The sequence below is a fragment of the Cibotium barometz genome, chromosome 2, assembly GCF_041138505.1.
Source record: "Cibotium barometz isolate CiBa-2024 chromosome 2, ASM4113850v1, whole genome shotgun sequence".
Lineage (NCBI taxonomy): Eukaryota > Viridiplantae > Streptophyta > Polypodiopsida > Cyatheales > Cibotiaceae > Cibotium > Cibotium barometz.
This window is the reverse complement of record NC_141047.1, coordinates 20,728,350-20,741,461: the sequence shown is the minus strand read 5'-3', so window position 1 is coordinate 20,741,461 and position 13,112 is coordinate 20,728,350. Positions and strand designations below refer to the sequence as shown.

At 44.2% G+C, this 13,112-nt stretch overlaps 1 protein-coding gene across 1 annotated transcript; it reads left to right on the top strand.

Moving 5' to 3' along the window:
* The first annotated feature begins 10,822 nt into the window (after positions 1-10,822).
* LOC147640794 (ras-related protein Rab11A-like) lies at positions 10,823-12,735 on the top strand. Its single transcript, XM_086815215.1, has 2 exons — positions 10,823-11,304; positions 11,962-12,735. The coding sequence occupies exons 1-2, from the start codon at positions 11,081-11,083 to the stop codon at positions 12,401-12,403; spliced, it is 666 nt and encodes a 221-aa protein (XP_086671341.1). The 5' UTR covers positions 10,823-11,080; the 3' UTR covers positions 12,404-12,735.
* The last annotated feature ends 377 nt before the right edge of the window (positions 12,736-13,112 follow it).

Sequence of the window (13,112 nt, the reverse complement as noted above, 5' to 3'; positions counted from 1 at the left end):
AGACAGTTCTTCCTATTGGCCTCAATGCTTCTTGGAGACGGACCCAAGTATACGGAAGGAGGCCAAAATGCTGCGCTAATTATAAAACTGCAAATAAAAAATGCAAATCAAAATTGCAAATAAAAAATGCCATTCACACAGAGAACCAATTAACATTTGATTGACCAAGTTTAAGAACATTTATTCATGAAATAATTGGGGATTACCAAATTTAGGAAATTGGTCTTTCATTTTGCAATGCCTCCTAGCATAGATACACCACCAGTTTGGCTACATTGGTATGGGAGGGGGTGCATGATGATTCGTCAATCTCACTACATATATGTGTGTGTAATCATTGGATAATGGTTTATGAAAAAACAAAAAACAGATTGCTTACTGATTTAAAAAACAGCCTTCGTAATGCTAATCTCCTTCACCCATATTTTTTATCTGGTGTGCATATTGACAATTTTATGTGGTGTGCTTAATTTATAAAATACCCCTACCTTCCAGCTTACCACCCCCCAGTGCAGGCTCTCGTCCTCTCTACAGCGCAGGCCCTCGGCCGCCCCTCTCTCCCGTCATTGCCCCCTTCTCTCTCTCCTCTCTCCACCGCCCCCATCCTCTCCCAGCTATGCCTCTTTTACTACTCCGCCCTCTCCATTGCTTCCATCCCCTCCGTTTACCCTCTCTCCACTGTCCCACAATAGACAAGGAGATTGATTTATTTCAAAGCATATTCCCATCTATTAAATTCAAGCGAGAAAAAAATGTTAATCTCCTTCGTATATATTTTTAAAAGTCCATATATGGCCAATACAATCGCGTATTGTGCGCCTATCTACTTTGCAGTGTAGCAACAAATCGTAACCCTAGATGATCTGCAGAAGAATCTGAAAATCAGAGTGTGAAAAAAGCAGAGTTTCTGCGTACCAGGGAATCTATGAATGACGCTTTCTGCGCGTTAGCGTTTCTCCTTGTGAAAATGAAGGTTTACAAGTCAAAAGACTGTCGAAGAAGACGAATGGATCAAAATTACTAGATAATGCTATATGCCATGTTATGATGGGATTCCTCCAATGATCTATTAGTGTTAGGGAGTCTTGAAGAGCTAGGAGGAGAATTTGGGAGCGTGATATGAAAGTGGAGAGCATTCCTCCATGTTATGAAAGTGCTTGCTATAGGAGGAGCATTTGGGAGAGTTATATGAAAGTGGAGAGCATTCTTCCATGTTATGAAAGTGCTTGCTAGGAGGAGCATTTGGGAGAGTTATATGAAGAGGCCATGTGTACACTATTGGAGAGCATTCCTCCATGTTATGAAAGTGCTTGCTATAGGAGGAGCATTTGGGAGAGTTATATGAAAGTGGAGAGCATTCTTCCATGTTATGAAAGTGCTTGCTAGGAGGAGCATTTGGGAGAGTTATATGAAGAGGAAGTGAAGAGCCCACCTTATTGCCACCTTGCAAGATATAAAAGTCGACATGTCAAAGGCAAGGCAATGAAATCAAGGAGACACATAACAAGCTCTCAAATGCATGCTCTCGAATGCATGGATGGGTGGATATCTTGAAGAAACTTCCTCTAGGCTCCATACTACTAATAGGTCAATGCTAATAGATCCTTATAAGGGAATCTCGTCAGAGGTATACAACAGGTGAGAACACAACTTATGGGGCCCTCACTAGGCCTATCCAAGGAGCACATGGGCCCCTCACTAGACCTATCCAAGGAGCACATAGGCTAGCCCCATTAGCCAATAACGCAAGCAAGTACAATGGGTGGTGCATGCTTCAAGAAGATTTAACAAAACAACAATGTTCTATATCACATGGAGGATGATGGTGGTAGTTGTATCCATGTGTATTCTATTGAATATGCCCTAAAAGAGCTAATGTAATGTTGTGGTTATAGTGGCAACCATAATGTTGTGGTGGAAATCACCATAGGGTTAGCGTAGTGTCTTTAAAAATCCAAGAAAGGGCATGGCAAACATTGTGTAAGAATTATAGAACTGATTACTTGTATAAGGATTGTCTCCTTGATTGTAACAATAATAAAAACCGCCACTTCACCATAACTCAACGGTCTAAGGGCATATCCATTGAAAATTTTCAATAGGAAGATATAAGAATCAAAGCAAAAGGATGTGTATTCTGTATTAGCAAAGTGGATCCCAAGCTCTATAAAGGATGCATGACAAAATGACTTGATGCTTAACGAAGAAGCTCATGCCTTGGTATTTAAACAAAAAAGAAGCTCTCAATGCTTTGTCCAAATAAAAATATATAGAATCAGTGAAGAGGCTTGACCAAGCAAGCAATGAATCAACCTAAAAGAATCTAAAAGCACAAATTCTAGACATGCAGCTACCTTTATGTTAGAGATGATGTTCTCAAAGATTTGAAGTCATAACAGATACAATAATAAGTAACTAAATAACCAACAAATTAAGAAGATTTTCTCAGCAAGCTAGTAGTTCATCAATGATACAAGGTCATAACAAGGATATAAATAAAATAATTTCGTAAAAGGAACAATTGAGTAAGGTAGATCACTACACATTGGTGGTGGTTTGTAACTTAGACACGGCTTTTGAAACTAGTGATTTAATAATTACTTCCTACTAATGTTATTTTTTTTAAAAAAAAAGGTGTTTTTCATATTGGTGTAGTTTAGCTCGAAACATCACATGTGAGATAAACAATGTTATTATCTTTCCTTATACTTGATTTGAAGGGAGGTGTATTGTCGCCGAGGGGTGGGGGGGAGAGGATTCGATATCATTAACCTATCCTTATACATCCTTGATTTGCAGGGAGGTGTATTGTCACCGAGGGGTTGGGGGAGGGAATTCGATATCATTAACCTATTAGGGGCTAGGGCCGATCCTTCACGATAGGTTTTCAAAGTTCCTAGGAATTGATTGTGAGGGCACAAGCCCCTCCCTTGTGTGTGTGTGTGTGAGAGAGAGAGAGAGAGAGAGAGAGAGAGAGAGAGAGAGAGAGAGAGAGAGATCCTAGGCTTGCAGTCAAACTTCAAAGCATATTTGATTTGACTCTCACATTCAACATATCACTCATATATGTAAGCATTACAATCTCCACTCCTAAGAGAGTCTTATAGCTTGTGATATTTACGCATTACCTTGGATGAATTCAATAAAACCAACAATGCATTGGCTTTAACTGAATTGGCGGGGTGCACTAGGTGGGTAGGTGTTAGATATCCGTAACGCCACTACGGGCGTTACCACGAGAGGGGACGGCCATAGAGGAAGAATGAGGATTGCCCCTCATCCCCCAGGCTATATAGTGTGTGGCCTGCCGTCCACACTAGCCTGGCCGCTCATGACTCCGCATGGGCGTCCTCTCCCACTGAACCCCGGATATGGCCATCCGGTCTGCCGTCGGTCACAAGCATTACAGCCTACGTGACATTACCCTCCCCTTAAGAAGAGTTTTCGTCCTCGAAAACAAACTGGGGAAACCTTTTGGAAATTGCACTACGGCGTTCCCAGGTAGCTACCTCCTCATCCCTATCTGTCCATTTAACAAGTACCTCCTGGTACACTTTATGTCGGGTCTGTCTATCATGATACTGTAGAATCTTTTCAGGTTCATGTGGTATCTTTGGTGGCTCTATCAAGTCCACCAAAATCTCTGGAGAAACTGCGTTCTCTAACCCGTGAACTGATTTCTTCAGTTTACTGACATGGAAGACAGGATGGACTTGAGAACTCTCCGGTAACTCAAGTTTATATGCTACGTCCTCAATCTTCTTAAGGATTTTAAAAGGACCACAATATCTCAGAGAAAGTTTATTACACTTTCCCGTTTTCATGGTTTCTGACTGCGCAGGAACCTTGAGGAATACAAAGTCACCTTCTGCAAAGGTCACCTTTCTTCGTCCTTTATCCGCATAAGTTTTAGCGCGATCCTGGGCGCTACGAATGCTCTCACGTGCGGCTCTGAGCATATCATTCATATCTTCAAGGAAATCCTTGACAGATTGAATTTCTCCTTTTCTAGGCCTACAGCCATCGGAGATCTTGGCTGGAATCCATACATTAACATGAATGGTGTAAATCCAGTCGCTGAGTGTTTGGAGCTGTTATAGGCAAACTCCAATAAGAGCAAGTACTCTTCCCAATTAGATTGCTTCTTACTAACATAAGAACGCAACATATCCTCTAGAATTTGGTTAACTCTTTCAGTTTGACCATCAGACTCCGGATGTCTGCCGTACTCATACTCAGAGTAGTATCCAACTTTTTGAAGACTTCCCTCCAAAAATGACTGTTGAATTTTCTATCTCTATCCGACACTATATCTGCGGGCAGGCCATATAGCTTGTAGAGATGTTCAATAAAGAGTTTTGCCAACTCTGGCGTTTTAATAGTTTTCTTCGTGGCAATAAACTTTGCCATTTTAGTTAACTTGTCCACTACCACCCACACCGAGTCATTCCCTCGACTCGTCTTGGGTAAACCGGTAATGAAATCCATGGAAATGCTTTCCCATTTCCCTTGAGGAATCTCCAGCGGATGGAGTAGTCCTCCAACCTTAAGACGTTCATGTTTATTGACCTAGCACTTATTGCATTTCAGCACATAAGTCTGGACGTCCTTAAACAAACTAGGCCAATAAAACTATCTTTTTACTAGTGCATAGGTTTTCTGAATCCGAGGATGACTCGCACTTGGACTATCATGACTTTCTTTAAGAATTTGGGCCCGAAAGTCACCAATAGTTGGTACACATATTCTACCCTTGTAGAGTAAGTACCCGTCGTCAATGGAGTAATTAGCATATTTCTTCCCCCGACGAAGTTTATCACTCCCCTTTGAAGCCGTGGCAGTCAAAGGTGATGAAGGGCCTACGTCAGAACTCTCCGGCTCCAAACTATACCCAGAAGACACGGCTAGTCTCTCCGGACTAACTCTCACTTCCCTTCTCGTTGCACCTTCGGCCAGTCCCTCCGGACTAGCAATACGTGCCAGCGAGGGAGGTGGTCGCGTCTGTGAAGAAGTGCGTACGCGTACAGCGCGCCAGACCTCTGTAAAAGATGGATCGTGCTCACATAAACCACGTAGGGACTCCAAGAAATCATTCTTGAAGACTGTGAAACTAAGTTCATTTATCTGTGGCATGCGACTAAGTGCATCTGCCACCACGTTATACTTACCTTTCTGGTAACGTATCTGAAGGTCAAACTCCTGTAGAATCTTCGCCCACCGAGCTTTTCTACCCTTCAGTTCATTTTGACTTGAAAGCCATTTCAGACTTTCATGGTCCGTCCGGACCTCAAAAGTGGCACCATATAAATAGTGTCTCCACCTTTTCAGTGCATGAACTATCGCTAGTAACTCTCGCTCGTAAGCCGAGTAGTTACGCTGCGCACGATCTAACTTTTTACTTTCAAATGGAATTGGGCGTCCCCTTTGCATTAGTACGGCCCCAATGGCCTCATTATTAGCGTCTGTTTCCAAAACAAACGGCTCATTTGGATCGACAATTGTCAAAACAGGTGCAGCTGCTACGGTCACCTTGAGCTTGTCAAAGCTCTTCTGTTGGGCATCCCCCCAACTAATGTTTTTTGTTTTTGACCGTAACTGGTGGTTAGTCAACGGGACTGCGATCTTCGCGTAGTCCTTCACATACTGTTGGTAGAACCCCGACATGCCAAGAAAAATCTGCAGTTCCTCGAGATTCTTCGGCGCTGGCCATTTAAGAATAGCCTCTACTTTTTCTGGCTCCATCCGCGTACCATCGGCGGATATAATATGGCCAAGGTAGTGAATTTCTGTTTCAAAAAATTCACATTTGCTTTTCTTTGCAAATAATTTATGCTCTCGCAACAACTTGAACACTAGACGCAAATGCTCTATGTGTTCTTTCTGTGTCTTACTGTACACAAGAATATCATCTAGGAAAACTACTACGAATTTTCCCAGATATGGACGTAAAATACTGTCCATCAGCGTCATAAACGTCGCTGGAGCATTGGTTAGCCCAAATGACATAACCAAAAACTCAAAATGCCCGAAACGGGTCCTAAATGCTGTCTTCGCAACATCTTCTGCTTTTATTCTAACCTGATGATACCCAGATCTCAGGTCTATTTTTGTGAAGTATCTCGATCCATAGAGTTGATCAAACAACTCATCCATGCGTGGCATCGGATACTTGTTCTTAATCGTTATCTGATTAAGAGCCCTATAGTCTATGCACATCCGCATAGATCCGTCTTTCTTCTTTACCAGAAGAATAGGCGATGCCCACGGACTTGAACTAGGCCGAATAAAGCCTTTGTTCAAATATTCCGTTAATTGTTTTTCCACCTCCTCTGCCTCGGAGTGGCTTAATCTATAAGCAGGTTTGCTTATAGGTTTTGATCCTGGCATAACTTCGATGCCATGGTCTACTTCTCTAGATGGTGGTAAACCATCTGGTAAATCATCAGGAAAAACATCCTGAAATTCTTCTAATAAATTCGTTAAAGTATCTACGTACTTTTTCTTTAATGTCTCATTCACCTTGGATTTTTTCTTGTTTGAATCACATGCATGCCAAACAGGGTTTTCAAACAGTGGGTCTCGTCCAAGGTTATTTTGTTTTTCTTGTTTGTCTACGCAAACATCATTTATCGTTTCATCTACGGAAACAGAATTCAAAAGAGGGTAACAAGCATATACCTCTGCTATCTGGTCTCTGCGGACCGCTGTACACAGCTCCATGGAGGAAATAAGTGGTGTGGCAGGGATAGTACTGTCGCCCTGCAGGGTGATGACTCTACCTCCATGCTCAAAACATAGCGTATTATGTAAGTAATTCTGAGCTAGACTAGGGCCCAAGCCATACAGCCACTCCCTGCCTAGATATACGTCTGCTCTGGCTAAGTGCATGACCTGAAAGTCAAGCGGAGCCTCGTAGTCCTGCATAGATAATGGGACCCCCAATACTACGGTATTCCATACCGTTTTGTCATATCCGTTGGCTAGGCCAACAATATACTCATGATCACTCCGGGTCTCAGTCAATCCCAACTTCTTGACTAACGAGTAGTTCAAGAAGTTGTGGCTAGCTCCATCATCAATAAAAACTGTGACTCTACGGCCACCTATGGTGCCATACATGCGCACCATGTCATGAGGACCTACAGTAGGCTGCCACATCGCTGGTGTCACTGAACAAGCGTGATGCTCATCACAATGACATACTATCACCTCTTTGAACTCTGCGGATCTGAGAGGGAGTCTCTGCACTGTATGCAACTGCCTAGAAGATTTACCATCTTTTTTGGGCTCGTTGCCACTAGTGCTGGCTTTAGGCTTTGGACACTCAGCCTTCGTGTGCCCTACTTCATTGCAATTAAAGCAGCGATTTTCCTTACGCGCTTTAATATACTGCTCTTTCTTTTGGATTTCAGTGTCTCTTTTTTTCCTGGATGGTCGCGGTTTTTTAGACCAATGACCACCCTGTCCTTCCTGGTCCGTCCTATCCCCTTGTTTCTCACTGCGGAACCCTTTTCTTTTGAGGCCTGACCTCCTCTTTTCACTACCCTCGGCCCTGCTAGAACCACCACGTGCACTACGGCGCTTGATGTCATCGAATATCTGTGCATATTGAATTGTCTCTGCTAAGTCTTTAGGCTGTAGGGGTTCTACGTACTCAAGGTAATCATCTTTGAGGCCTCTCTTAAAGCCTCGCAATGTCTGGAATGCATCGATTCCCTTTAGCTTGAGTACTATCTCCCTGTAGTTTGAGATGTACTGAGTTAGGGATTTGTTCTCCATGGAGCACTTGTCCCATAACTCCCAGCTTCTCTCTGCCTCATTAACAGGCAAAAATTCTTTTCGAAACATTGTTTCAAATTCCGTCCAAGTGGCAGGGCGAGTTGTCAAACTCATCCACCACTTGTACGCTTTGTCGGTTAATGAGAGGCTAGCCTCTAACGGGCTGTATACGGCTAGGCTGCTGTCGCAGCGCGTGCAAATCTGACCACTTCGCTAGTAACATATTGACTGAGTCCTTGTTTCTCTCCTTTTCCTCGCCACCAAAACTAGGCGGCTTTAAGTCTTTTAACAACGACGAAGCTGTCGCTCTACGAACGGCCCCGCAGGCGCATCGGCCTGTACTTGTGCAATTACTGGCGAGGCTACGCTCACCCGTGCCGCAGGAGCTCGGCTACCACGAGGAGTAGGAGTACTAGCCGAGGCGGCTGTCAGTGCATCTTGTGGAGATGCTCTGTAGCATCGTGACTAAATCAGCCTGGACTTTACCCATAGTGTTCAATTTGGCATTAAGATATTTAAACAGTCCACTAGAGAGCTCCGTCTCTGTCAGTACATCAGCAGGGTCCAATAGGTCATAGTCGTCGTCGTCATAATCCAAGAGGTCTTCCTCGATCCCCTCGGCGACGTCAGTATTCATGTCCTCTGGATCATCGGCCAGAAAGGGGTCATCAGCCAATGCGGCCGCTGCGGGCTCGCTGGGTCCTAAGACGGGGTCAATAGACGAGGAGGGCGCTGGCGGATCACGAGTGATCGATAAGCGCGCTCCAGACCGAACAACGGTCGGGCGTGTAAGGCCTGACAATTCGGTCGGGGTCAAACCCGCGACCGAGGACAAGAGACTGGAAAGACCTAGAGAAGTAGAAGGCGGTGGAGACACACTACGCCTAGCAGACATTTTTAATTCTTGCAAAAAATAATGCGAGAACTCGGAAATTACTAAAAAAAAACGCTAATAAAAATGAGCAGTGGTGGAGAGAGAATAATAGTCACCCCCCTTTACGGTCGCCTGTCGAATTGTTGTGCATTGCGGGCCTCTACAAGGATGCTTCTGGGATGCTCCGATCCACAAGAAAAATGCATGCAACTCATAACAAGAATTTAAATGATCGAGAGGTGCCTTGCCGGGATTATTTCTTGCGGGGATGACTCTCCTCCCCAGCCGAGAGAGAGGGTTTCCTTGAATTTTCTGATTTTTAATTTCCAAGAAATGAATAATGAAAATTAATTAAAAAAAATATTTTTTTTCATCTTTTTTTTTTGTCCTTGGCCGCTGGTGGGTTGGCTGGCGTGTGCTGGCCGTTGTGGCCCTTGGCCGCCGCCGCCGTTGGCTGGCTGGCCGCCCATGGCTGGCCTGGCTGGCTAGCCGCCGTCGTCTCGCTGGCCGGCCTGGCTGGCTGGCCTGGCGCCGGCCTGGCTGGCTGGGTCACATAGGCGAAGGCGCCTACCCCCCGGTCTCTACATAGGTCGCCAGCAGGCTGGCATTCGCCCCCCTACACACGATGTCCAAAGCTCACTGTCCAGGCGGCAGCACCAGCACCAGCACCGGCAAAAATGAACAGTGGTTTTCGCTGATCTATGCCTTCGTTTTTTGCAAGGCAAGCCCCCCCCAAGGCTCTTCCACACGGTTGTGGGGAAAGGTCATCCCGGTGGGGCTGTTGCTTCGCCCCCCCACGCAGAGTTTCAGCTACGTGTTTTCGCCGCCCCACCTTCACACACAGCGTGTTTCCCAGGCTTGCGCCCCCCCTTCCACACAAATTGAACCATTTGTTCGCAGCCATTTAACGCAGAAAACAAAAAAAACAAACAAAAATTTGCTTACCTGCGATGCTGCTTCCTGTGTGTGACGGGGAGAGAGAGTGAGAGAGAGAGAGAAAGAGTTCTTCCCTTCAAAAAATCTTGGCCCCCCTCCCTCCACACATTCCCTTGTGGAGATAAGGGTGAGAAGATTGTGGATGAAAACCATCGAGTGGGCTCCGGTCCCCCGTTCGCGCGCGGACTCTCACGATCCCCTCGAACCACGCTCTGATACCAGTGTTAGATATCCGTAACGCCACTACGGGCGTTACCATGAGAGGGGACGGCCTCTGGCTCACCACCCAGCTATAGAGGAAGAATGAGGATTGCCCCTCATCCCCCAGGCTATATAGTGTGTGGCCTGCCGTCCACACTAGCCTGGCCGCTCATGACTCCGCATGGGCGTCCTCTCCCACTGAACCCCGGATATGGCCATCTGGTCTGCCGTCGGTCACAAGCATTACAGCCTACGTGACAGTAGGTGTATGCATTAGTAGGAGGTCATCTTCTCGTTAGGGCTTTGAGTCTACAAACTTGTGCAAGATGAATCAAGATATTTATGACAATGTAATTGTAGGCATGAATTTACATAAATGTTCTCACTATGAAAAGATAAGGTGGAGGACATAGTTTCTTTCAACACAAAAAAACCATACGATTAATTATAAAATTTACAAGGGTAAATGTTTGCCAAACATCATCTAATGACATTTTGATTATATGTGAGATGCATAAACAACATCACTAAATCATGAGGGAGGTGGTTTCAGCCAGGAGATTTTGGGCTTTAGGTATGACCACATAATGGTTTTTTTTATAAAGAGACAAGTGTACTTTATTAGAAACACACGATAACTTTATTAGAAGCAAAAAGTAATGGGTTGAGTTAGCAAAATTTGACATTAGGGAAGAGAGAAGTTTTTTTTTTCTTTTCCAAAAGATGGGCACAGAATTCGGCTTGCTCGACGGGTTTTGTTTAGGGCCAAGGTTCGAACGCAAGATGGGCCTTCTGTGTGAGAGCCCAAGAACCACACCAACCTAGCGCGACAGGGGCATCCAACAAAAAACAAGTTTAGGGAAATAAATTTATGTAAGGCTAGGTTGTGACTCTAGAAAGAAAAGTTTAGGTGAAGAAATTCATGTGAGGCTAAAGATTGTGATTTTGGTGAAGGGAACTTAAAAGCAAAGTTACCTTGTATATATATATATATATCTAGGCAGACAATTAATATATATATATATATATAGAGAACTTTGTTGCCGAAATGATAGCTGAGCCATCTCCATTGCGCTCGCGTTGCCATCCTGCTGTTTCAGAACCCTTTCCCTACCTTTCACCAGATCTGATGGAAGCTTTCTGTTAGGGCTTTTGCTTCCATGGCTCCTATCAGGGCAACTCTTACATGCTTTCTGATTGCGTTCGATCTACAGTGAAAGATCTGCTTCCAATCCTGCATCCCAAAAAGCATTTTCAGCTTTTTGTTTGGTTTACAAGAGCTGTCCAGACATGGCGAGCTATGGCGATTACAATCAGAAGATAGACTATGTGTTCAAGGTAGTGCTCATCGGCGACTCTGCGGTGGGGAAATCGCAGCTGCTTAATCGCTTCGCGCGGAACGAGTTCACTCTGGATTCCAAAGCTACCATCGGAGTGGAGTTTCAGACCAGAACAATCGTGGTGGATCATAAAACCATCAAAGCTCAGATATGGGACACTGCAGGTCAGGAGAGGTAAGATGGCCCTTTTTCATCTGCTTTTCTAGTTGCTCTTGTGATCTGTTTATTCTGAAGAGATCTATAAGCTTGTTATGTTGAAGCTTACATCGATGATAGTTTATGGTCTGACGTTTGCATTCGGCGTTAGGGTTTGGTTCGTGGGGCTGGGTAGGGTTTGATTGCCATCCAGGCCTTGGTTTGTAGGGCAGTCTAGGGCTTGATTGCCATCTGGGCCTTGGTTTGTAGGTCAGGCTAGGGTTTGATAGCCATTATGGTCTTGGTTTGTACGGTAGATTAGGGTTTGATTGCCATTTTGGCCTTTTTTGAATAGTTTGCATAAATCTTTCTCGTAATGATATGTTTAGGGTTTAATGATTCCGTACCTTCTGTGTTAAAGTTAACGTTAAGATCTATGAAGTCTGGTTTTCCTAGGGGTTACACTGTTTGTGTGTTGATTTTAGATAACGATTTGGTACAATTTGTGGTGTTGTTAGCCTTTGATGATAAGGGTTTGATAATCATGTTGTCCATGTTTTCAAGCTTGGACAGCCTGTGTACATCTGATATGGATTGTAGATCAGGGTTTGATGTGCGCTTTGATCTTGTTCCAGAACCTTTCTGAGGGCTTGGATATTTTGCACTCTTGTTGATGTCACATTGTTCATGTAACAGATATAGAGCAGTTACAAGTGCATACTACAGAGGGGCAGTAGGAGCTATGTTGGTATATGACATCACCAAGCGGCAAACTTTTGACCATATGGCTCGCTGGCTGGAGGAGCTTAAAAGTCATGCTGACAACAACATTGTGATCATGCTAGTCGGTAACAAGACTGACCTGGGAACTCTCAGGGCAGTTCCCACTGAGGATGCAAAGGAGTTTGCTGAGAAAGAAGGCCTATTTTTCTTGGAAACATCAGCTTTGGAAGCCACTAATGTAGAGGGTGCATTCTACACAGTGCTCACAGAGATCTACAGAATAGTTAGTAAAAAGTCTTTGATTGCAAATGAAGAACAAGGTAATGGCAATACAGCTCTTTTAACGGGCACTAAGATTGTCATCCCAGCAGATGGTCAAGATGTCCAGATCACAAAGAAGGGTTGCTGTGCATGACTGCTCTCTTGAGCAAAAATGATTATTTTAAGCATGACATTGTCACATCGTAGCCGAAGATTTCAAGTAGCACATGTGCTCAATGGAGTTTGATGTGCTGCAATTGGGGAGGGTATGGTCATCAAGGTTCTTTGTTCGATCCAAAATAGTGACATGGTGTAGATGGAAACATTTACTAGGAGGGCTGGAGAGGCTGTCGTGCTTGCCATATTTCGGCATACTTGGATACTGTATTTATTTCATTTTCTAGGCTGGCACCAAATGTGAATGGTGCAAAAATTTAACTGGATTTTATTCTTGTTTTGAAGGGTGGTGGGAAGGCGGCTTCAGATTACGTTTTGTTTGATTTTCTGAAGGTGGCTTCAGATTTGGTTTTGTTTGATTTTCTTTACTTTGCAGGCTTGCACCATAGACTTGGGTTCCTATGTGCTGGGAATCCAAGAATTAATGGGTGTTATTTCACAAATCTTGCAGTCTAGTGGAAATGTCTCCTCTAATCATATCTTGCTAATAGCTAATCCATGTCACTGATGGTGGCCACTCGTGTTTATAGAAGTAGATGAAGAAGGTAAGGTCTCAGTTAAGGTGGTTGGTCTGCATGGATACATGTCGATCAGACTTTTAGGGACTTGTGGACTGTAGCCTAGTCACATTGGATAGGCAAGCCGAAGTGAACATGGTTATCTTGTAGGTGATGTTCAGTGATGTT